Source organism: Antennarius striatus, chromosome 23, assembly GCF_040054535.1.
Source record: "Antennarius striatus isolate MH-2024 chromosome 23, ASM4005453v1, whole genome shotgun sequence".
Classification (NCBI taxonomy): domain Eukaryota; kingdom Metazoa; phylum Chordata; class Actinopteri; order Lophiiformes; family Antennariidae; genus Antennarius; species Antennarius striatus.
In genome coordinates this window covers 6,162,894-6,188,381 of record NC_090798.1, presented here as the reverse complement: position 1 = coordinate 6,188,381, position 25,488 = coordinate 6,162,894, and the positions used below count along the sequence as shown (strand labels likewise).

Below are 25,488 nucleotides of genomic sequence, written 5' to 3'. Positions count from 1 at the left end.
ATTTGTGAAATGAAAAATAGCTGTCGACAAATGTTGTCTGTCCAAATTGATAATTATGTCCTGTGTTTGATTCCTATTCACTTGTATTGCCATTATAGTCTATCTCAAATGTTGTTGGAAGTTTCATCTTCAAATGAAACAAGCAACTATTGAAAAGTATGAAAAAGAGACTCAATTAACTTCCAGTTGCTGCTGGTGCCACAGTATCAGGGAGCAGCTTCGCACAGAACATCTTGATTTACAGCGCCCTCCTGTGGCCAGAATACGTCATAACGTGAATCATTTTGTCAGTGAATTATTAAAAACTCATGAATTTGTGTTGTATTTAAAAAGGAAAATAAAATTCCCCTAAACCTTAAAAAAATAAATCCAATAGTACATCATTAGAATACCCGTATTTTTGGCATGAATATGTCAATGTTGAAGGCTGGCAACTTGGGTACTTGAGAGTGAAAACATAACGGAGTTTACAATGAAGTTGCCGTGGAGATCAAACCCACTCTCAGACGCTTCCAAATGCTGACTACAGCTAAAAGTCGTCTTACGGCGGCTCCCACGCACAACTTATTTTTCTGTTCCTTTCAAGTGCGTCATCTGGGTATTTCCGCACTATTTGGAGTGGGTGGTGGCAAGTTGCGCCGCAACAAAAGACGAAGGGAGCAGCTGTTTAAAGCCACCAGGTGTACACCACCGGAAACGAAACGTGAACCCTTTCAACATAAAGGCACCAGCTTGCACTGCATTACTGCAGTCTGAACTCAAGTGTTTTAATGTTTTTAAAAAAAAGAAATTCTTGTTTTATGTTTTAATTTCAACGAATTGTGATAATCATAAAGTTAACAGCAATGTGCAGTAAATAGAATATTATGTTACGATCGTGAAAGAAACACCCAAGTCAAAATGAAAGTGAGAAATGTTACTGAAAATAAGAGACACGAAAACAAAAAGAAACAAAGGAAGCCATGAAATTGAAAAGAATCTCCCTCTCCTTCTCTTGTTCATTTAAACAATTGGTTTCCTTGACTTCTTGGACTTCGCTTTAATCACACTTTTTTTTAATATATATAATGTAATTATTTTTTTCACACATTATATCTGAAAACCAGACCGAACTGAGGGAGCAACAGCCTCCAAGGAAGTTGGACTTAGGGGCCCCTCATCTCGTGATTACACCTTCCTCTTCTGTAAATCTGTAAAGGGATTTCATAACCTTCCATATCATAAACTTTATTTCACTGCAGATAAATTGTATGCATGCTTTCATTTGCATTATTATTTATTATTCAGAATAAACAAACTATTGCTTATGAATAAAAACAACAACAACAACACCAAACAGCCCGTGTGGGGTGTGGATCTTCTGCCACACCGACGGAAAGTCAACCTGGTCGTGTTTTGTGCAGCTTGACTATTTTACGCAGAAGAAGGTGGAGCGAAGGCGGTAGCAGGATTTCTCTGTCAAGAACTTTTTTTGGAGTCCATTCTGTCGTGTTTTGCGCGTCTGATATAGCTGAGAACGGATCCCAGATCGGGAGTTGTGAACAGAGAGAAGCGTGAGTCGGACTCGGACACAGCTATGGATGGTAAGTGGACGTGGATTAGTTATAATGTGGACCAGTTTACCCAGCGGAGAGCCTGGAGCTGGAATAGTGCGGAGAGTTGTGCGCGCAGGGGAAAGCCCCGCTACCGTTTGCGTTGCGCGAACAGGAGGAGTCTGTTCAGAGGAATCTTAACACACTTGAGCAAAGTTGACGTAACTTTGCGCTTTTTATTTATAATTGTTTTGGCACTGATTGTGTTTATTATGACGTGTACAGCCCTCATTTGGCACCCAGGAGCCAAACACGACCGAGAGGCCCGTGGATCCACCTCACGGGGGGTCACAGCTGTACCGAGAAATCTAGAAATGTATTGATCTTCTATTCATTTGTGATAACGTGGAGGGTTAATTCGCATTGTGAATGAGTGACGATGACAGTTACTATGCTCTCCTTAGTTCGGGTAACAAGTGAACCTCCAGCAGTGGCGCTCCTAGACGGTAGGAGGGCCCCTGGCGAAGAAGCCGACCCCAACCTCCAGCCGTCACCACCTCCTCTTCATCTTCATCGACTTGACATTAAATCTCATGTCAGAGATTTATCAGGGTGTCGGTCCTGTTTACACAGCAACACTTTTGCTGAAAACCAAAAAAAAAAAAAAAAAAAGTTTTCCATTGTAAAAACACGTGGGAAAGATCATCGTCCACATGGGGCCATAGAAAGGTTTGGAAAGAGTTGCATGTAAAGTTTACATGTTACATTGTAAACACCACAGAAGAAGATCACATCACAGGAGGGTCCATGAAGTCTTCAGCACAAAAAACCCCTCACAGTGTCATGTTCTGTCTTTGTGTCAAACGAGACTGGAACCATAATAGTTTTCCTTGAAGTTGGACGTTGTCGTCACCATTTTCAGAGGAGTTTTGTTTCGCTTGTTTTTATGGCAACGGCAACGATAAAGCCTCCGAAATGTCAATGTTCGCAGTCAAGTGACCAAAACGGAATCAAGCCAATAGTTGAATGCTGTCCTGTAAATGACCCTAAATGACAAGAAGTCCTCATCTTGATGGCTTCTCAAAATACAAAAGGTCTCTGAGAAAACGTCCCCAGTGCTACTATACTATACTATTTATATACTATTTAAATACTATTTTGCAAACTGTTGCTCCTCTTTGCCATTTGTCTTGTTGGGGGCGTCCAAACTAACAACACCCAGCTGTCATAGGTGTGGTATGCTGAATAGCACATTCACAGGAGGTTTAGTTGTATAGTCATCACTACAAAATAAAAGCAGGCTTTTCCACTCATGTTCCACATGTCATTGTTGATGTAATGTTACATCTATTATCTTCGCCTTTAGCATGTTAAGGAAGATTACCGTGAAGACGATGTAATGTATATCATTTCACGCGGGTTATTGCGTGGAAATCATAAGACAAGCACACTCTTTCAGCCACTACAGAAATCAGTGATGTTTACTTTCACTAGACGGAAGTGCGACCGGCTCATGTGCTGTGTTGTCGTCTCCATACATCTGATGCAACAGTGCAACCAGAGGAATGGAACGCTGCCAAGGAGCTTTCGTTTTCCACTGGTGTTTGTACAGTTTCTTTGTTGGCAGGAAAAGATAAGAAATAATAATAATACAAATTGTGTTTCGGGTTGTCGTCACATTTGATTAATCTCAAAAGTTACTGATCCAGATCCTGAAGAAACTCCATCATTATTGAAAGATTTCTTAAAAAAAAAAAAAAATCACATTGAAGATGTGATTCCAGATCCAAGATTTCACAAATTAGGGAGTCGTATTTTTTAGGGTCAGATTACCACAGGAGGTGCAATGACATCATCCTCTTGAGTTACCTTGGTGGAGTTTAATGCTGTTTGTTTTAGTTAATGTTTATTTTTTAAACATTAATCATCTGGACAAAAGGAATTAGTCACTGACATTGAGGATTTTTCATAGACTGTTAGTTGGGCCTGAGGTCGTGAAGCAGACGTGTTACAACTTGGAAAGCATCCGACCGGGCGTCGTCAGCTGGTGGGCGGAAGCACCGGCCTGTTGTTCTCGTGTCGCACCTTGTTTCTGTCTGAGAGAATTTCACACACCACCTTTTCATTGAGCGCCTGAAACCGAAACACCGGCCGCTCTTCAATCACAATGTGGAGGCTTCTGGTTGCAAGCTGGGTCATCTGATCCAGGTATTACACCCAGCCCGTCATTGTCTGCTTAATTGTGCACATTTTGTTCTCTTACACCTTACAGAAGGACCCTCTATGATGACTTATTACAACAGCTCACAATGCAACGACTTATTTTCACCACAAATATTGTGACTAAACCACAAACATGCTGAAAGCTGCGTGTGGTTTGTGTTCCGTTTCCTCTGTGTGTCACAATCAGTAAAAAATAACACTGATCTCTGCAGGACTTTGACCAACAAGTGGCTAAAATGTCTTTTTCTCTGTCCTCCACAGTCGTGCATGGATGGAACATGAGTGCGCTCAACCCAGGTAAGAGACTCTTTCCAGTAAGTAATTGGTTTCGCAAACATCAGTGCTGAAATTGACTGCTCATGGGTAAACAGCACTGTGTGTTCTGGTGATCGATGACAGAGGTATGTCAGTGTTGACACACTGACTCAGTAAAGCAAAGCAGACACACACAATGCCGTGTTTGATTCACACTCTTCTTCTCTGGCTTCCATGTGGACATCAGTCCAAACAGCAAACCCTTTCGTGGAGATAATCGAGCAGCCGAAGCAAAGGGGGATGAGGTTTAGGTATAAATGTGAGGGACGTTCTGCCGGAAGCATCCCTGGAGAAAAGAGCAACGACACCACGAAGACCCACCCGGCTATCAAGGTGAGCAGGACTCTCAGCGTGTTTTCTCTGCTGTGATAAAACCAAATTCATGCTCTCCAGGTCTTTCTTTGGGTTGTGCTTTTACTTACTTTTTTATTTTTTAGTCTCCACTGGTTTGTCTAAAATGTGAATCATTTGTTGTTCTCTGACTTTAATTATTGTACACCTCTTTGTTCCACATTTGAATATCTTCCCACAATTTCTCTCACTTCTCACATTTTATATCAAAAACAAGAGGAAATAATAAATATAATTAATCCTAACAAAAAAACTAATTTGGAAGCCGAAAAATAATATTTTAGCAATCGACGTTGATTCTAGAGTTAAGATGAATAAAAAGAAGAGTGGGAATGAAGACATTGTCTTTGTCAGGCTTATTAAATGAGCCAAAAAAATCTGCAGAAAATATGAAATCCAAATGTAAAACAGAATAAAATTTTTGCTGCACATTTTGAGTAATGTGCTGTATTTAAATCAAGCATACAGGTATACTAAATCATTAACGTATATATTTCTCCTCTAGGTGCACAACTACAGCGGCCCGCTGCGTGTTCGCATATCACTGGTGACCAGGAACCCACCACATAAACCTCACCCCCACGAGCTGGTGGGCAAAGACTGTAAACACGGATACTATGAGGCCGACCTGCAGGAGAGAAGAATACACAGGTGTGTGTGTGTGTGTGTGTGTGTTCGCCACATGGACGTTACTGTCTGCGCCTCGCTCTCCTTAGAGATAAGTGAAATGTGGTATCGGTCGTGTTAAAGTAAGTGCAGTGGGTTCATGATACTGCTCTACTACAAATCTGCCCTTGTGCAGAAAGAATTGGAGATGCCTTCAGGGTCTGTAGGAAGTAAAGAAAAAACAATAACAAAGATATTTTTACCCTGTGGTGTCAAAAGCTCGGCGTTTCATAATTCTGGCCTGGGCAGAAGATCTGTGTTTGTCTGTTTCGTCAGGAGTGGTAAAGTTCAAACACTCAGTGTGTTCTAATCAAACTTCTGCATTACAACACATTGTAAAAAAAAAAAACCAACAACTTTTTGACCGGGCAAAGATGAACAATGGAGCCACTCGGGGGGCCTAAGAACTCATGTTTCATTTGCTTTGACTGATAAAGATGGATTTCCTGGTCCTTTTTTGGAACGGCGGATCCCAACCGTTCACACTGAACCCTGCACTCCCAGTTGTTTGCTAACAAGCTCAGTTCTGAGCCGTGTTTCATGACTCAGAGGTTTATAAGGCGACCCAGAATCAATCGCAGTGGTTGGATATTTGGAAATGAACTGCAACTTCTAGTTTGAGGCTAATGTCAACCTAAATGACGAAAAACTCTCCTAAACAAAGTATCATATGTAATCAAATAATAAGAAATGTTTTTTTATGCACTTTAGATAAAGCAGGCAATAAAACCAATCAAATAGAATTAGTGATGATGTAATAGAACATGGTAGACTTCTGCATTTTTATTTATTTTTTAAAAATTGTCAATGAATCTATAAGTTGACATTTATGCCTCTGTTATTGGTAGGAGATAGATTGTCGGTTGATCAAAAATAAACTACATGTCCCATGATTCCATGTTAGTTTGCTACATAATTCAAAGGGCATTTTTGGTTTATCAAAACCCTCTGCTCTGATTTTTTCTTCAGGGCTGTGCACACACAGGAATCTAAAACCACAAATCAAACCACATTTGAGTCGCTTCCTTGCGTGGCGCCGCGTCGGATACAGGTGTTGCTCTAAAAATGTTTTAGTTTCCAGTTTTTTTCTACTACTACATAAACTCCTGTATATATATAACAGCGTGCTACATATCTTCTGTTGGTATTCACACCAGAACTCCTTATTGGTGACTTGTAAATTTAAATGTTCACCATCAGATATAAAAAAAAAGAGCTAATCTGAGAAAGAAAAAAAAAACTGAATTGAAAGACAAGTTTGGAAATATGTCTGCGATTTTTGACGAGGCTGTATTTATTCGAGCGGCCAATGGACTGACAAGTTTGAAATCCAGCCAGAGGAAAGGGAGTTGTTGACCATACTGAGTAGAGAAGGGCTGACGGAACATCCAGTCCTTAAAATGGGAGTCTGGAGAGATTACAAAAAATCCACTTGTTTGAGTTATTTTATCACAGTTTCTGTTGCCCAGTGGGAATATCGCCGACATCGATCTGTCTGAAAAACAGAAATCACAGATCAGACAAAGTCAGACTTGGAAATCGCCGTTTTCTAGATGGTTAGACCGTTTTGATGAGCCTTAAAGCAATCTCCTCTCATTATTGGATGTTGAATAAACTGCCTCATCTGTTGGAAGATTGCCGGAGGTCTTGTATTTTTCCACTTAACTGTTCTCTAAGCTTGAGGATGTGGTCAGTGACCCATGAGATGATGATGATGTCGCTTTTTTTATTTTTAAACATGGATTTTATGGGAAATCGGGTCTGAATTGGTTATAGTCACACTTATTTTGTTTCGCATATATGAATGTGGACTATCACAGCCAGCAACAAGGCTCGGCGGTGGTTTCTGCTTTTCAGTTTTAATTTGACACGGTTTTTGCTTTCAGTTTTCAGAACCTGGGCATTCAGTGTGTTAAGAAGAAGGATGTGAACGAGGCCATCGTTTGTCGGCTGGAGACCAATAATAACCCTTTCAACAGTGAGTGGTCGTGTTTTCGAGTTGAATGTAACACAAAGCACGTTCTGTGTTGTTGCCCTTTCTCTGTTAAATCTGTCATTGTGTGAAAAATACTGTACATCATGTACAAGATGGGATGGCGGAGGAGTTTGTTTTGTTTTTACCTTATGGAATATAAAATTAAAACTGTTGAAACTTCAACTTAAAACTGAATTCTGCCCCAACCAGAAATATAAGCAACAAATAACTGAGCGGTAATGTGCATTGTTGGCTTGAATCAACTTAAAGAATTAAGAGTAATAGTTTAAGAATGTTATTGTCCAACAGAATAGTGAAATACTGTTGATGAATTGCTGCTTTTTAGCTGATGTCAAAGCTAGCAAATTGTTATGGATGGATACCATCTGTTTATGTACACGTCTGTTTTTAAAACTTTAGCCAGATTAGTTTTTAGCTTTGGTGTTTTCACAGGGTTGTGAGCATAAGCAGTGATAGTTACCGTGTCGTTACAATAGAAAAAACATCAGAAAAAGACAAACTACGATTTAGAGCAATGGATTGTAAAAATAAAGAAAAAAAATCAGTGATAGGATGTTAAGCAACAAAGATTTCTACATAATATATAATCATATCAATATTTTGACAGTTAAAGTCCTTACGAGCATATAGTAATACCTCTACTTACGAATGTCTCTACTTACAAAATTTTCTACTTACGAAATTTCTCAGCAGGAAAATATTACCTCTACTTACGAAAGAAATTTTGACTTACATAATGTAAAAGCACAGTATCGGCTGATACTTGGATCTCCCACAGGTTACTGAACGCAACATTGTCATAGCTGCTCTGCCATTGGCTATTACCTATTATGTATCTTCCAGGCATCCCATTGGCTAAGAGGGATGCCACTCCACCTCTGTGTGGAGCTAGAGGTGTTTACGGAGTGTCTCGGCATTCGGTACTCGACCCATGAGGTAGTCTGATAGTTTTGTGCAAATATAATAACTTTTTGAATACGTATTCGCAATGGACCCCAAGAAAGTGACGGAGAAAAGAGGAAAAGAAAAGACGAAGAAAAGTTTTTTTGTCCGTACAAACAAAGCAAGAGATAATAGGAGAGCATGAGAAAGGGATGTGTTTGGTTGATCTCGCCAAAGAATATGGCCGTAATACATCTACAATCGCCACGTTATTAAAACAAAAGGAAGTTTAAGGAGTTTAAGGCATGGCGTGGGTGGTTGGAGAAGTTCAAAAGGAGGACTGGAGTTCACTCTGTTGTTCGGCATCGTGAGATAGGAGCGTATGAACCAAAGAGGGCAAAAAACAATGGGGACAGCTGTTAAAAGGTCATTATTATTCTTTACTCTATTCTTTGTTTTTTACGTTATGCACAACTCTCATTTATTGTGTAATAATCTAATCATAACATATATTTGTTACATGTTTTGATGCATTTTTATGCTTTATAAAACATTTATGTCAGAATTTTTGTGGGCTTGGAACAGATTAGGGCATTTGCATGGAAAACACATCTCGACTTACGTAATTTTCTACTTACGTAATTTCTTCCGGAACCAATTAATTCCGTAAGTAGAGGTACCACTGTATATGTACGGTAAGGTTAGGAAGTTTCTTCCACTGATGTCACAGCTTAGAAAAAAAAAAAGATTTCCAACAACTTGGTAAAAAAAATTGGAAGACGAAACACACATAATTTAATTAAAATTTTAATTTTTTTATTATAATTTAATAATTACATTTAATTTTAGTAATAAGAAAGTTATAAAGACTGCCATGGATTTTTAGCATTTTCAATTAAAAGGTGAAGAACAAAAAAATGTAAATGTATTTTGGTGTGAAATATATTAGGAGGATTGCTCTGCTGTTTTTCCTAACATCTCATCCCACTCTTTCCTGGCTGTGTATTGGCTGCAGTTCCCGATGGGAAGGTATGGGAGGAGGAATACGACCTGAATTCCGTTCGCCTTTGCTTCCAGGCATCCATCACTTTGCCCACAGGGGAGCTGTATCCTCTGGAACCTGTGGTGTCACAGCCCATCTACGACAACAGTGAGTGGACCACATGCAGTCTGTTAGGAAGCAGTTGGTGCAGATATTTTAAGTCATTTTTTCGCTTTAATTTTTTCTTTTTATTTTGGTCCGTATCGTTTGAAACTTTTAATTCTCTTAGATTCAGTTCCTCTTTTTAATGTAAACATTTCTGCTCAGCATGAGCAATAAGAACTTGTTGACACGAATAACCATACATGTACGGAATAATGGACGGAGAATTTAGACTGTCTTGGTCTTACAAATTTCTCTGTCATTACAAAAGGTTATTTTTAAGCACTAACAGTTACAGGAATCTATTTTTAAAAGAGCTGCATTTGCTTCCAGTGCATTAATTTCCAAAGTTCACAGACAAAAGAATTGAGTTGTTTGAGTTTCTAAGGTTGTGCCAACCGTATCCCAAATGTTCCTGCATTTACAAGTGGTTTGGGGTCACATTTTAACCCTAGTGTTAAATTTTAATGTTTTTACAAATGCCGTCTTTCCCTCACGTAGGGGCCCCAAACACGGCTGAGCTGAAAATCTGCAGAATCAACCGCAATTATGGAAGCTGCAAAGGAGGGGATGAGATCTTTCTGCTGTGTGACAAAGTTCAAAAAGGTATATTATGTCTGTACCTTGAGTACTTTTTTCTCACTGATGAGTTCATTGTCACAGATCAGGGAGAAGAAAAAATACTCAAAGAACAGAAGAACATAAATTTTTTTCAACCATCTCTTAAAACAATGAACATGATTTGCTGAGACTACATTGTGCCATCCCCTCCAGAGGACATCGAGGTGCGCTTCTTCCAGGATTCCTGGGAGGGAAAAGGCACTTTCTCCCAGGCTGACGTCCACAGACAGGTGGCCATTGTGTTCCGCACACCCCGATACTGTGACACCAACCTCTCTGAGCCCATTAGAGTCAAAATGCAGCTCCGCCGTCCCTCTGACCGCGAGGTGAGCGAGCCCATGGACTTCCAGTACCTGCCTGCTGACCCCGGTGAGAGTTTACAGATGTTTAACTTCTTTCAAAATGCCTAAAAGCTGATTTTTTTCATCTGATCAAGTGCTTCCTTTTCTCGTAGATGAATACAGGCTGACTGACAAGAGAAAGCGTACGGGGGAAATGTTCCAGAGCCTGAAGCTGGGGCCCATGCTGTCTAGTGGTGCGTTGTTAGAAGTGATTTCTCTTTATTGTTGTCATGTCATGTCATGTCATGTGATTTACTCCTGCCTATTGGATTATCAGTGACCATTCCACAAGATAGACGGCACATGAGCCCAGCCAGGAGGACAGCCACGGCCAAGCACGCGTCGATCAATCCACAAGCTGGTGAGTCAATTTGTTCATTTTAATTATGGTGAGTGTCATCAGTGACCACTGGTTGGCTGTTTTTTGAATACAACCAAGTAGACAATATCTGACTGATGTCTAGTGTGAAAAAAGTTCATTAAAAAGTAAAGTTCAGTCTTCCTTGGAAGACTATAGACGTCCTCATAAGTGACATCTTTGGCAGCCGGTGAGTTAAAAAGATTCCCAAAGAAGGCTGACAATGCTTTTAAAAGTCAACTGCAGATGAACTTCTGGGGACTCTGCCATGTAAGCTGTATGAACTCATCTTCTTCTGCACTTACGTCTTCATCATAACCTTAATATAGATGCTTTATCAGTCTGGCATTCCATTCGTTGTTGTCATCCTGACTTAAAGACGTTAAGCTGTATTTTAACAAAACTTTTTCATTTAAAAAGAAAAAAAAACAGAATAAACTGAGATTGCTTTCCGTCTGTGTTGTGTCCCCAGCTGCTATGGTGGCCCCCGGTCCCAGTGGACCAAAGCCACAGCCCACCTACTCATACACCCAGCCAAGCCAGCTCTTCTCAGTCCAGCCCAAGGTGGAGGCCGCCCCCTCCATCTGCGATGCGACGACAACCCAAACGTGGAGGATCATGGAGACTCTGACCCTAAACCAGCCCAAAGCCACTCCGGTGTCAAACTTTTCGGTGGGGCAGGTACCGACATCATCCGCCACCCCCTCCTCTACCACCACCCGCACCGTCAACCAGGACTTCTCAACTGTCAGCCTGACAGACCTTCACAAATACTTCCCCAACATTTCTTCAACCATGTCCCAGGAGCAGGTTTCTCAGGTGAGCACGGCCTCCCCACAGCCCAGCAGCTCCTTCCCCCACCAGAGCTCACAGTTCCGCGTGGACGCTCCGCTTGTAGACGATGACATACCAGAGTTTCCAAGCTTTTCCGAAGCCCAGGCCCAAGGTACACTGGACAGCCTAAACATGGATGACTTCGACGACTTGCTGAACACCACCCTCATCAGCGAGGGCGGCAACGGCGTCTCCATGTTGGCGCAAGCTTCATGCCAACAATCCGCCCCTCCCGGCTCCTCTAGTGCTGCCACGAATATATCCCAGAACACCTCCGACCCCGCCAGCATCCCAGGAAGCACCTGGATGAATTACCCCAACAGCATCATTAATTTGCTGCAGACGGAGAGCATGATTGACATTTCATCCAACAACAACAACCACCGGCCGCCGGTGCTGGATGAGTACGACGAGCTGATGTCTGCGGACGAAGATCGTCTTATTTCCATTTTTAACAGTGGGGGCCAAAATAGGTTTGTGCCAGGACACCCAACTTAAGGTTTGTCCTTGTGACTCTTATTAACAGAGATCGCTTTTATGTCCACTAAGGCTCCTATAGTCTTCAAAACTGAAACTTTGCTTCTGAAGACATTGAAGAAACAAAGTAATATGAAGGTCTGTAAGAGACAGAATGTAAATGAAACCGGCTCCTGAGGACATGCCGTTTGAAACCGGCAGTCCTGGTGCTTTTCAAGCAGTGGGGTTTTCCATGGCTTATATAGTATGTCTGAAAATCAGATTCTATATTCCTGCCATTCAACATGTTAGATTGTCCACCAACAAGGCATATGAGTAGCACAGCTGAATTAAACAGTATAAATGTTTTTCAGCTTATTTTCTGCGGAACATGTGAAGCATGTTTTTGTACTGTAATATTTACTGTGGTCAATGTTAGTTATCATTCTTTTAGGTGAAATGTTCATATTCAGACTGCGTTCTTTGAGACAAAGTCTATATTAACAAGAATTAATCACATTTAGAGGTAAGTCAGTGCAACTTATGGAACTTGTCCTTTCCATTTAAAACACCCACCTCATACTTTTGTTTTTTACAACAGTAACTATTAATTTTCTTGTACTGATGTGTTTCTAGACAAATCAAAATGTTGAGAACCAAATGAAGGGCTGTATGTAAATAATCAAAACAAGCAAAAATAATATACGTACATGTACAGTATATGCTTGTAGCAGAAAAACTATCAAATTTGATTTTTGTGGTGTATTTTCATCTGGTAAATAATTATTCTTACCTGTTAAGAGTACTTGCTTTACTTTAAGATGAAATTTTGCAATTTTATATTTGCATGACAAAAGCAAACTGTACTAATGCTTTTTTTTTTGGCTTTGATTAATGCAAAATACTTTTCTCTGCAATAAAAAGAACCACTTATTAAGAGGGTCTTCAAAGGCAGACTTTATTTGGCAACTCTAACTGTGGTTTTAAACATACTAAACAAGAAAGCAAAAGAAATGTATAATTCTTTGTGTGTATGTAAAATCAAACCAAAGATTTTTTCAGCCAAGTGCTTGAATGTTGGAAAGAACCCTAAGAGTACACTCATTAGGTATGAAAGTGACATTGTCTTACTTGAACTTATTCAACAATGTTCACATCTGTCAGTCAGCAAGCAGTGGAGCACAAACCAGCTCCTGAGATCACAAAGTGTCTCTTCCTTCAACTATACTACAAAACTATCCTGTTGTTGCTACAGGCTCATTTGACTTCCAGATTGGTGATTTTATTGATAATACGGGACCTCCTGGGTACACACTCCAGGTCAAACTTGCTCTCATATATTGTCGGACAAAGCTTCCAGCGGTTGTTTCTATAGATTCCAAGATATGTGTAAACATCCGGCTTGTAGGAGAGAGGGCATTTCACCCCGGAGGCACGGATGACAGAGTCCAATCGTATGACATCGCTCTCATCAGTGAAGTTGTGGTTATGGGCACAAATGACCTGCTTGCCTTCTCCTGTGGGATCATGGGTGCTGACTTTAACTAGCGAGATCTTGCCATCCACAGCTGCTTTGGCCACACACTCCCAGGCCCGGTCCAACTTAAAACCAGATTCCAAGTGCATCAGCCACTTGCCTGCGAGCACGCCGTGGTTTAAGGCCAGTTCCTTCACCGTTTGAAAGTTAGCAGGTCGGCCACTGGACAAAAGTTTCTCCCAGCCCTCCTGAAGACCCATGACGTCCCCACTGGCGGGGCAGTGGTCAATGCCCAGCACGGCGATCCACCCCACAGGACTGATGCCAGCTTCCTCATCACCGTATCTGTACACTTGTGAGGGTCTGTTGCTCTCCAGCCAGCTGTCGAACTCTGATCTGGGAGTTCTTCTGGCATCAAAAACAATCCAGGGGTCCATGTCTGCAGCCATGGCCTCAGCGGCGTAGGTGTCTGCTGGGAATGGGGTCTCCATGTCGCCATCTGCATGGGCCTCTTCTTCCTCCATATTGCTGACAATTTGAAGTTAATAATGTCCTGAGGCTTGTTCTGTTGAAACGAGAACATTTCTGTGACACTTAATATCAATAATTGATTTACAGATGTGGTTCCAGTGTTCTACTATCTATCTATCTATCTACGTACAACACAAACACAAGCTAACTGGTTGTTGGCTGATATTTAGTGATGCTAGCTCCCGCGCTACATTAGCAATACATTTGCTCTCACTCTACTAACAGCCAGCAATTGATCACAACTAACTAAGTTAACGTTTACACTTGACATAATTAGGGCACTGGCAGTATGAACTATTACCCCGGGTCGTAAACAACGGGTCACCACTCACCAGCAAACGCTTTGCTTGTGCCGTTTGTCAATATTAATTTTCCGCTACCGCGCATGCGCGAAATGTCTTTCTCGCTTTTTTTTAAACCGTGACTTTGAAGCTCCATACTGCCACCTGCTGGACTTCTGCGTTTCAACGCTGTCAAAAAAAACCCCAAACAGTAATAATTTAGATAATTCTATAATTTTACTTTATCTTTGTTTTTTATAAACTCGCCTAAAGTGGTTTGACCCTTCGTTACACGTTTTTAATCCAGCACACATTTTCATAGTATTGAAAGTGCAAACACTGTTAAAAAGGATCTATAATCAGTACTGGTACGATTTCAGTGGGGTTTTTGCGCGATCAATATGTGGGTTATTAAAAAATGTTTTGCTTAGTTGCTACTATTGTTTTTTCTGAAGATTCTATTTTGTGTATATTTCTGTCTTTTTATGTTTATTATTGATTTTTTGCAAATGCACCAAAGGAGCAGCACTCTACTTTCGTTGTATTTAATACATTGTATTTGATACAATGACAATAAAGGCTATTCCCGTGTTTTTTTGTTTGTTCAGAAAACAGTTTGTCTGTTGAAAGCATCTTCAAAGCCATCAAATTTGATGGGTTAACACGCACACATATAATCTGTTTGGGATTAAGGTTTTGAGATTGACCAGGCCCGAACATCATAGATCTCTAAAACCGTGATTTGGAGCATACATGTACTTAATTATCTGATTAACTTTAAATCAATTAGACGTGATGATGAATAGTAAACAAAAAAATCGAGATGGAATTTGAATACGTCAAATGCAAAAATCGCCTCCGTATTACCTGAAACTAACATCAAGTTCTTACAAATACAAGTTGTGGAAGTGGCGCGGATGGTGACGGCGCTGTGACCCGGCGGAACCGAACACACCTCACGCGGAACAGGCAGCGAGTGACGACGACGTGCTAACGCGTTAGCCAGCTAGCTAATGCTATCCAGTGTGTGCCCGGCGGAGCTGATTTATACATGATATAGAATAAAACTGCGGAATATATTCCGTTTTATTTTAGGTTGGTAGCCCAGGTAATTTTACTATGCCCAGCAAAAAGAAGAAATATAATGCCAGATTCCCTCCGGTAAGTTTAAACTTTGCTTTGCTGAACCGATGTGAAGAACAACTAGTAATAAACTATAACGGAGCTAACTTCTTTAGCTAGCTTGAATGTAATTGGGCCTGTTTCTTTATTTAGTATAGCTAAGAAGCTAACAGGGGAATGAATGACATTTACACTCAAATTCAATTATACGAAATGAAATAACACGCACACAACCGTGGTTGGCGTCTTTTATTAGCTTACTTACTTTGCATCCCATTGTTAAGACATTGTACATATAAGGTTCACGCCGTAGGTTAGCTAGCTAGTCGAGTAATTAACACTTGTTTTTAGCAACTACAAGCTAATTGAAGCTTCACCTGAGCATCATTCTGAACAAATGTCTTATTTGCAGTTGCAAATACACCACATTTTTGGGATATTAACAGTGCTTAAATGACATCAAACTTGTGTGAAAGGAATGTTTTAAACGTGCATTTCTTGCCGTGATTGAAACTTTGTGCTTAATGGGTTATTTAAAGGGGTTTAAATGATGGTTCATGATGCACGGAAAGCTCAACATGCAGATCGTACTTCTAATCAGAACTAACCTCTAACACTGACAATTGTCATTTCAGGCAAGGATTAAGAAGATTATGCAGACAGATGAAGAAATAGGCAAAGTGGCCGCAGCTGTACCTGTTATTATTTGTATCCTCCCTCCAGAAATATTAACTCTTCTAGTTTCAGCTGGATTTCAGCTGTCCGAGTTTTGAAAGGACGGTGGTAACTGTTGAAATTCTTCTTTAAATTTCTACAAGCAAGATGCCTTTCCTGAGTAATGGAATATGTGTTTTTTCCCCTGTTGAACAGAGTGAATTATATATTTCAATAAGTATAATGTATATTAAAAACATTAGCTTACATCCAGAGACAAAAAAAATGTTGGTAATCCCTAGTCTGGCCATAATGTATGATGACTGGATTAGAAATGTCTTCTTGTGTTGTATATACTGATTTTTACCCAATCTTTTTTACGAGTGAATGTTTGTGATGCTGTGTTTTCAACCATTTTCCTGAACCGAGACATCAGCAAGAGCCCTGGAGCTTTTTCTGGAATCACTGCTTACCAAGGCCTGTCAAGTCACACAGTCTAGAAATGCAAAGACAATGACAACATCACATCTGTAAGTTTCTGTGTTACTATTTTAGACGTCTTTGTGAGTTGTTCTATGTTTAACTCACTTTGAAAATCATATCTAGTACATGTGTATTCTAGCAATTGAATGGCTATAATTTTAGTCCCGAATACATGCATCAGAAACGGTTGCATCTCGTTGTCCTTATAATTTGATGAAGACACTTTAATTATTATTCTGTTCTGTACGTTGTGGTTGAAGCATCCTCTGATGCTAGTGATGTTCTGATAGTGTTGTGAGGTTTTTTTTAAGTTCAAGATCTCCTGTTTCTGAGAGAATATTGAGGATGAGTAAGTTTCACAGTATTCAAGTCAGTGGATAAAGTCATTTACTGATTGAAAGTTTTGTTTACAGGAAGCAGTGTATTGAGCTGGAGCAACAGTTTGACTTCCTGAAAGACCTGGTGGCAGCAGTGCCAGACATGCAGGGTGAAGGGGAAGAGAATCACGCTGAGGGGGGAGGAGAAAGAGTCCCACGCAGGTATCTCTCATGTTCTTTTACACACATGCATGTATTTAACAGTGCAATTACAGAGGAAGAGTAGTGCTGACATCTGTATAAAGTTAACACCTCAACATCTAATCTGATGATCTACTAAGTAGGGAATATTCTCTACTGCTATTGATAACAAACCATACAGTTACAGATTAAATTTCATGTTTGTTGTCAGCTGGATGAGATTACAAATAGTAATGCTACAGACTAAGGCGCCGTCCACACATAGCCTGATCTTTTTGAAAACGCAACTTTTTTCTTACGGTTACGCCTTCCATCCACACGACAACGCAGATATTCGGGATGAAAATGCAAGTATATAAAAACGCCGGCCAAAGTGAAGTTTTTTTAAATCACTGGGTATGCGTTGACGTGTGGACGCTGCATAAGGCAAAATCAGATTGAAGCTGAAACTGCTCATTCCATTCAGCTTCAACATTTTTGTGTCCTCAAAAATAACTGATATAGATCCTGAAGAAAACGGTGACAGTGTTCTTCTTACGTAGCCAACAAAGTAATGATACCAGTGTGATTCCAAATTTTAAGAGCAAGTTCTCGTGGTGAAGGAGTCACATTATCAGGGGCAAACTCATGCAAGTGGTGCTCCTCAGTGCAATCACATAACAGTGGTCGTCTGTGCTCTCTGGTTAGTCAGTTTATCAGTCAGCCGTCCCTTATAAGTTTGTGAAGCCACAGTATTATGTGGAACAAGTGACTCAGTCAATACAAACATGGCAGCAATCTATATATGGACGGGACAACGATCACTTTTCTCTCATTAGGAACAGCAACTTGGTGACATTTGAAATTGAGTTGCCATCCTTGTGGTGTTACCTCATTTATTAAGGTTTTATAAATTAATTCCCAAAAGAACAAAAGGGGCCACATTATTATAACGTTACAAAGCAATCACTGATTAATGAGGAATGTAGGAGAGAACACAGCATCGAATTTAATATCAAACCCCCGCAGCAGCTGCTGATGTATTGAAGCAGAGAATTGCTCTATCAATTAAATGAGTTGTAAGACGTGGCACTAAAGAGAGCAGAAAGACTGATTGGGATTCAGTTTGAAGTGTTTGCAAGCTCCTGATATTTGAAGACTTTGTCATGTGGAGTCATCACTACCTAAGCTAAAAATGGCTGAAAGACATTTCTTTCCAACAGAAGTACCAGGCCTGTGATTCTCTTTATCAGAATTGTGTCTGTTTATCTGAATGATGTATGGGGAATAAATGTGTCTGTATATTTATTTAGAAGAAAGATGGTCGCATCTTCAGTTAATTATAGGGGCTATTAGAATCTTGCGAGGTAGAAAAAAAATGCTGTTTACTTTTTTTTCTAAAACATCTGCCGGATCGGTGTTTCCACCAAGTCTTACAATTTTAAGTGGAAATCATATACTGTTTGTGTCTTTGTTAATATAAGCTTAAGGGGAAGTCATTTAAAACTCAATGAGACAGTTATTTTCATTGAAGAAACTCGTCTCCCTCTAAACTGTCTTTTAAAGTAATGTCATCACAAAATACATCTGTTCAATATCTGTAATTACAAGTTGTCTGCAACTGAGCAAGAACAGATTGTGCATAATTACCAGGTTGTTGTGTATTTGAATTAAAGCAATATTGTTTCTAATTGAAGCATTAACGTGTGATGAGTGATCCGCTTGTGTGAATGTCTGAGGAGTCGTTTGGAGCTTCTGCAGAAGCTGTCGGCATGACAGAGTCATGAAGCCGTGAAAGGAGAAACAAAAAATATTTTTACACCCATCCTGTTGAGTTTCTCTGTCAGCGAAGTGTTTTGAAATTTTGCTGATGTGATTAAGTGCTTTACAAATAAATGTCGATTGATTGATCCTTTGTGCTCCCCCAGGGGTCGTAAACCGGGATCTGGCCGTAAGAACGGAGGGGCCAGCTCCAAAGGCAAAGACAAGAAGTTGTCTGGCACGGAGTCCGAGCAAGAGGTGGGCGTTGATTGAACGGCTAACAGCTAGTAACAGTTTTTGTGCCTCGTCCTTGAACGAGCATCAGGATGGTTTGAGAACAGAAAAATAATTTTTGCAAGTATGTAATGAAGATGTATGTTATGAACAGACAAAAATCAATCTGCTCAAACCTTTTGTCTGTTTGTTTATTTTTTTGACTACACTTGAAACACACACACACACACACACAGCTCAGTCTCTGTGTATGCTCAGATTGGTTTGAGTTAGCTGTTGTAAATAATGTCTCAGTCTACAAATATTTACAAACTTAAGTTAAATCTAACCATGAGTAATGCATGGTGAGCTATTTACAGCTCAGAACACAGTGAATTCTAGACAGTAACAAATGACCAAAACTCCGAGCAGAAATATCAAGAGACTGTAGCTTAACTGTAACTTATGTTAAAATCCGATCAGGTTCAGTGATTTCTATTTCTTGTGATGCAAACAGGAGGAATCTGAAGACAGCGAAACAGATGGCGAAGAGGAGGACGGCTCTCAGTCAAGCACAAATCTGCAGGCTGCATCCAAGTTCCACAGGTACAGCCATTTTTAGAATGCGTGTGCATCGGCCGGCAACACAACGACTTCACACATTAGAAATAATTCTTGGGAGTGTGACCGTTTCTTTTGTCACATGTCTTCCTATCATTTCCCTTAAGGGAATGGTCATTCCATTCTCTCAAAGACAGGAAAACACTTTGAATCAAAGAGAGTTAAGACTCTTCTTACAACCATTGCAGTAATTAGCTGTCTTTTTCGTATTTTTAGCTTTTGAACACATTAATGGGAAAATAGAAATTGCTCCTCTTCTCTGTTATCAGTCCAACTTACTGTCAGTTCCTCTCGTTCAGCTGCCAAATGCTGTTTAGAAGTTTAATTTATGTCATCTCAAAACACAAAACACGAGTAGCATTTATGTAAAATCAAAGTCATCGGACAGTTTACCAATCAGTTATAGTTAAGCTTTTACATAAGTCCCATTGAACCAACAGAAGACTGGAAATGTTAAAAGTCTTTGTAATCAAGCAAACAAACAACGTGTTGCTTCTCATTTCAGAATTTCAAACAGTATTATTTTAACAGTAAATCACCAGGAAGCTATTCAGGATCCAGATTTATTGACTGGAAGGAAGCCTACGAATTAAAAACTGGTTTCCCCTCCTGCTCACACGGACACGTCTGAGTTTCTTTACAGCCACCAACAGGAAGATGGCGCTGTTTTCATGCAACAACAATGGATGCTATTACCAGATGATACTCATAACCAAGCAGGGTTTCATTGAGGGTAGTAGACTCTACCTATAGCTAAGAAGCTAACTGGGGAATGAATGCAGCCCTGAGAAGTTTATCTACGCCGTAGAGGAACTTCTCAGGGCTGCACGAATCTTACAGCGCCTTAAATAACCCTCATGTTCATCTGTTTGATTGGCAGTTGGAGTTTTACCAGCGTCTCCTTTACAAGGATGGAATCGGCTCGCCTCCCCTCGCTTCTTCTTTGTTAGCACCGTTTCATTTTGTCTGCAGCTGCAGTACCTCACAGCTGTTCCACGTTTGCTAATGTAAATGCCAAAAAAATGCAAGTAGAAGCGAGGCGATGCCGTTGATGTAAAGGGCTATAAGGGCAAACCGCTGCAGTAAAAACAGGATAAAAGCATGTTTACCTGTTATAATGAGCAGCATTCATTCAGTCATTCATTCATTCATTCATTCATTCATTCAGTCATTCATTCATCTTCTGCCGCGGGTCACGGGGAGCTGGAGCCTAACTCAGCTGGCATAGGGCGTGACGCGGGGGACACTCCGGGCACAACGCCAGTGCACCGCAGAGCCATACATAAAGACGGAAAACCACACACACACACACACACACACACACACACACACACACACACACACACACACACACACACTCCTACGGGCAATTTGGAACCGGCCAATCAACCTGAAGCACATGCTTTTGGAGGTGGGAGGGAGAGCATGCCTTCTCCGCACAGAGCGGGACTCAAACCCGAAGCCGCTGTGCTGTGAGGCGACAGCGCTAGCCACTGCACCGCCGTGCTGCCCACATAATAAGCACATAATATATATAATTAATACGTGGATTTGGTGCAGGCTTCTTGAGAACATTCCGATGTTGCAAAGACAAGAAGAAGAGAAATTCAAACGCAGTAAAATCCTGTTCATATGTGATCTGATACCAGCACAGCACCTGTTGCCAGTGGTACTTCATTCAGTACTTTACTCTCTTTCTGTAGTACACACACACACACACACACACACACACACACACACACACACACACACACACACACACACACACACACACACACACACACACACACACACACACACACACACACAACTGTAAGAAAGATAACTGTAAATGACTTCATCTGGTTTACGCCTCTGTTTGTCTCCCAGCAGCTCAAACACCCCCCACCAGTACACGCACATGGGCAACATGATCTCAATGGGCGCCATGGCTCCAGCACAGCCCCAGGGCGGCATGGCTTTTGCCCCCCACCCTTCCATGATGAACATCACGCCACCTCCCCCTGCCCCTGCGCCGCACAAAAACGATGATGACGAAGACTATGACTCTTAGCTCCCTCATCTTTCAACACACACATACACACAAGTACATTACTTTCAGTCTTCTCAAGGCGTTGCGGTGGCTGCTCTGTGCAGAGGAGGGAGAGACTCTTCATCACAACCCACTGACAGAAGCAGCCGGCTGTACGAGCCATCGCCACGGGAAACAAACCGGATGTACATTATGTGTTTTAATTTTTTTTCTTTTTTTTTTTAACGTTTTATTTTATTGTAGACAAGAATGCAACGAGGATGTTTTTTTAACAAGTCACTTGTTCTATTTTGCCATGAGTCCCAAGCAGTCTGGATAGATGTGGTTTGTGTTTCCTTGTAGCATATTTTCTTTTGGCACTTTCCTTTCATCTCCGGTGCTCCAGTAGACTTTAGTCAGACCGTCAGGTGGGGCTGAAACATCCTCCAGGGGTACTTTTGAGGCTTTTTCAAGAGCAACTATTCAAGATGAGTTCAGGGCAACAGTTCGTGAAGTATTTCGAAGGAGATGAACACTTGTTGAAGGGAAAAGAAGGTCATCATCTCACCCGTGAAGCTTTTGTATTACCTTGTAAGCGATTGGCTGTGAAATACTGCTGTTAACATGCAATCCCTACTTCCTGTCTTTGTCGCAGCTTGTGAGTTAGGCTGTCAACATAAACAAGGAAGCAGATGTATTTTTACCATGGTTTACCTAACCCACGGTAAAAATACTTTATTTGAATTGGTTTCTATTTTTAATTCACGTTTTTATCAAGAGAACTGTAAACCTCCACAATCGCGACCATAGCAGGGCGGTGATTGACATTTTCTGTTTGGTTGTTTTTGCGCCGCCAGGTTATTCGTTCTACCAGTTGAACCCCGTACGTTATTTTGTATAATTATTAAATTCCACTACATTACCCATCAGAAGTGTACTGAGACTCTTGGACCATAACTTTGTTTTTAAAGTTGTTTGTATCCTTTTGTCCTCTGATTTCTGTTCTAGTCAACCCAATAATAATGAGTAATTTTCCTCTTAGCCCTTTCCCCTCTTTTAGCTTGTTTTAAATGTATCCATTGAAAGCAGCGATGGGGCCCCCGTTCACGTGTCAGTCTCGTATGAAATGTTTCTGAACAGACAGTTGAAGTTGACACTGTATGTAAACTTTTAACATTCTTTTTATTTTGTATGGGTGAAATAAAGATCATATTTCAATTTAGAAAAAAAAAAATCCTTTGTTTTTGTTGTTTTCTGTATCCAAGCCTGAAGATGTCATTAAGTCACTTATTGAAGTGTGTGTGTGTAATATATACAAGTTCATTAATTTATAATATTTTTTCATTGAATTATTGTGCATAAAATGTTGTTCACTTGGTTTTATTACCTTTTATAGGTTTTAAACACATAGGAATCACATCAGAATCTGGTTTGGATCCAAAATTACATTTGCCTCTGAAACATTCTGAGGTTGTTTTTTTTCCCACTGTTTATTTCCTATTCAGATAAATCATCTTTGTAGTTTCTAATCCGTTGGGCCGTGTTTAGGTCTGTCAGCCAAACTGTGTCAGTAAGGAAAAGGAGGGAATCATTCAGGAGATTTGAAACGTACCGGTAATTCTAAATCAATTAATTCTGCAAGAATATGTGTAATCCCCTCCCAAAATTCCCGGAACTCTTCGATGTATCTATACTTGGCACAAAGTAAAACACAAAGCTCCAGCACTCAGCAGTTCCAGCTGATATTTTGTCAGTAACATAAGTACAATTTCTATCCCTGTCTAACTTCTTTTCCCATCAGACGTGTCCTTATCCCCAACTTTAATGTCCTATCTGGGCATATGCAAGTATTCTTCAATGTCAATTTTTTTTAAAAGGTAGGATTTCTACCCTTGTATCCAGCTTGAAATTGGATGCTCTGGTCTGAACTTCAGTTGTGTTCCAATCTGACCTCAGTCAGAGACGGAACAAGTTCCTCAATCCTTTGCTGCCTCTTTCCGTGTCATTTTCATCCTTTTTGCTGAAGCTTTTACTAAGACCTCTGTCAGAGGTACCATAACTTCACTGCTGTCTTTCATACTTCTGATACCTGTAGAGTGAACAACAGATAATAGGTCACAGCCAGTAGCAGCTGATTCAGAAACCATGGAATATATTGTTACACTGATGTCCGCAGTCTGCCACCGCTTCCTGCCCTGCTGCTCTTCTCATGCCCACCAGTCGTCTCCGTTGTCTTCCTGTTTCGCTAACCTGACCTGTAGAAATTAGGCCCTTTCAGGCCCCCTTCAGAGCTTCTGCTGTAGATCAGTTTTAAGCTCAGTGAATCTACGTTGTAGCTCTGTCATGTTATCTGTGGCTTTGAAGAATACATCGCTTTAGTATTTGCCTTTTTTGAGTGCCTTGTAGTGACAAGTTATTTAAAGCCTTTTTCTAGGCTATGGTTCCGTCTCTCACTCAAAAGTACGACTGCAGCTTTTTGGCCGTGTCCCTGTGACAGCTGCAGCTATTCCTTCTGTTGTAGCACCTACAGTAACAGGAGCCAGAGTGTGTCTTGGTTTTCTTCCTGTGATCGACTTGCTCCTTTCCAACCGTCAATTCACGCCCTCCTTTTGTCTCAGTTTCCTTCCGTCTTACTGTCTCTGCTACATTCTGTACATTTCTGTCTATCTTGATTCCTCTACTTCTTTCCTTGTTTTTTCCTGTCTTCGCTCTATCTCTTTTCCCCATCTTGTCTTTCTGCCTCTCAATCACATTGTTTCTATTTTACTTTTCCTTTCTTACTTCCCTTTCTTTTCTATATCTTCATTTTTTCTCCTCAGTTTTGTTTAGTGTTTTTGATCCAGACCTGGAACAAAATGATCTTGTTGGGAATAATACAGTGATTTTATTTAGCATGTACAAAAATGACTAAATGTGCCACAACTTTTAAATTACGTTTGAAGGATGTGTCAAAAATGATAGCCTTTCAGTAACTGCTGTGAAAAATGTGATCAATGACACACTAAAGACAGTATTTTTCACACTATAAGGCGCACCTAGAAGCCTTTGATTTTCTCAAAAACCAACAGTGCGCCTTATATATGAAAAAAAGTTTTTAAAAAAGGGCCAATCATTGAAGGTGCGCCTTGTAGTCCAGGGCACCTTATGGTGCAGAAAATACTGTAATATTTCTATATTAAAATGTCTAAAACTAATTGGACATTTGTTGCATTTTTTTTCAGCTGTGTAATTTTTATATATTTATTTCTTTAGCTATCTTGTTTCTATAACTTTCAGAAGACTCAGCATGAAAAAAAAAGTGTATGGACAAAATCACATCACAACAATGAAAACAGCAACTCCCATGATTCCACACACTGCTTAGCTATAAACATGTTAATACCAACTCTCTATGGAGTTTGTTTCCTCCTTGTCAGAAGGATTGCATCAAACTACTGGACAGAATGCATCATGGACCAGGAAAGAACCCATTTACTTCAGGTGTGGTCCAGGAATTTTCACCCTAATATTTCCAGATGGGCCATTTCCCAAAATTTCTCTTGATTTTGGCAAGAACCTCTGAGGCGATTTCCATGAAACTGAGTCAGGAAAGCAGGCCAGATGTGTTGAATTGTTCTTCCTTGGCTTTGCTCACTACTGAGTGATATTCTAGATATTCATTGTAGACAGGGAAACCCGTTGCAGCAGCAGCAGTAGTTATATACTTATTAAACATTTTCCATGACAGGCGTCTCTCTCACCGATTTACGTTGCACTGATTCATGCAACCTAAAAAACAAGTGTTAGTATTTATACTCACCATTGCAGGTATTCCTGGTATTCAAATCAGATAAGTACAAGACAGCACAGGTGGTGTTTACAAAGAGGAGACTGTTACCATCAGACACTCTACTTTCCGAGGAGACGCTACTCTAGCGTGTGTCCAACCGCTTTCCTCTTTCTCCTATCTTCTTTATTTTTACAAGTCCACTTTGTCGTGTAATTGCAGCCTTCTTTTACCCCCCACCCCCCACCCAACCAACCAAGTAACCCTGAGCCTGGGCCGCAAAAACAACTGCATCCTTCCTGTACAGGCGTTGACTCAGCGGACTGCGGGGAGGGTGGGGTCAGCTGTGTAT

General features: G+C 40.5%; 3 protein-coding genes across 6 annotated transcripts; 2 read left to right on the top strand and 1 right to left on the bottom strand.

Moving 5' to 3' along the window:
* Positions 1 to 1,425: 1,425 nt before the first annotated feature.
* rela (v-rel avian reticuloendotheliosis viral oncogene homolog A) lies at positions 1,426 to 12,087 on the top strand. The gene is given in 12 exon segments (XM_068307933.1): positions 1,426 to 1,583; positions 4,017 to 4,052; positions 4,258 to 4,403; positions 4,927 to 5,072; positions 6,974 to 7,065; positions 8,981 to 9,115; positions 9,611 to 9,715; positions 9,884 to 10,099; positions 10,185 to 10,265; positions 10,349 to 10,432; positions 10,902 to 11,713; positions 11,715 to 12,087. Coding segments are annotated over 12 exon segments (1,932 nt in total). The 5' UTR covers positions 1,426 to 1,576; the 3' UTR covers positions 11,787 to 12,087.
* A 703-nt stretch (positions 12,088 to 12,790) lies between these two features.
* c23h11orf68 (chromosome 23 C11orf68 homolog) lies at positions 12,791 to 25,308 on the bottom strand. Of its 3 annotated transcripts, none has more exons than XM_068307935.1 (2): positions 25,170 to 25,238; positions 12,791 to 13,761 (listed from the first exon to the last, which is right to left on the bottom strand). In XM_068307935.1, exon 2 carries the CDS (start codon positions 13,718 to 13,720, stop codon positions 12,977 to 12,979), a length of 744 nt encoding a protein of 247 aa, XP_068164036.1. In that variant the 5' UTR covers positions 13,721 to 13,761; positions 25,170 to 25,238; the 3' UTR covers positions 12,791 to 12,976. The 3 variants fall into 3 exon arrangements, 2 of the variants coding, with proteins under 2 accessions (XP_068164036.1, XP_068164035.1); XM_068307934.1 differs by lacking the exon at positions 25,170 to 25,238 and adding an exon at positions 14,060 to 14,377; XR_011034375.1 differs by lacking the exon at positions 12,791 to 13,761 and adding an exon at positions 22,803 to 23,459 and having other exon boundaries at positions 25,170 to 25,308.
* drap1 (DR1-associated protein 1 (negative cofactor 2 alpha)) lies at positions 15,010 to 22,571 on the top strand. 2 transcript variants are annotated; one of them, XM_068308208.1, is made up of 7 exons: positions 15,010 to 15,169; positions 15,766 to 15,838; positions 16,221 to 16,314; positions 16,681 to 16,806; positions 18,693 to 18,783; positions 19,256 to 19,344; positions 21,232 to 22,571. In XM_068308208.1, the coding sequence occupies exons 1-7, from the start codon at positions 15,128 to 15,130 to the stop codon at positions 21,410 to 21,412; spliced, it is 696 nt and encodes a 231-aa protein (XP_068164309.1). In that variant the 5' UTR covers positions 15,010 to 15,127; the 3' UTR covers positions 21,413 to 22,571. The 2 variants fall into 2 exon arrangements, with proteins under 2 accessions (XP_068164309.1, XP_068164308.1); XM_068308207.1 differs by having other exon boundaries at positions 21,229 to 22,571.
* Positions 25,309 to 25,488: the final 180 nt, after the last annotated feature.

What these genes read in the sequence shown, in the direction of transcription:
- c23h11orf68 (XM_068307935.1), bottom strand. Translation starts at nt 13,720, where the DNA reads ATGGAGGAAGAAGAGGCCCATGCAGATGGCGACATGGAGACCCCATTC.
- drap1 (XM_068308207.1), top strand. Translation starts at nt 15,128, where the DNA reads ATGCCCAGCAAAAAGAAGAAATATAATGCCAGATTCCCTCCG. An exon ending in AGCTGTACCTGTTATTATTT is followed by an intron (nt 15,839 to 16,220) that starts GTATCCTCCCTC and finishes CCGAGACATCAG; the next exon opens with CAAGAGCCCTGGAGCTTTTT. An exon ending in ACAATGACAACATCACATCT is followed by an intron (nt 16,315 to 16,680) that starts GTAAGTTTCTGT and finishes TTTTGTTTACAG; the next exon opens with GAAGCAGTGTATTGAGCTGG.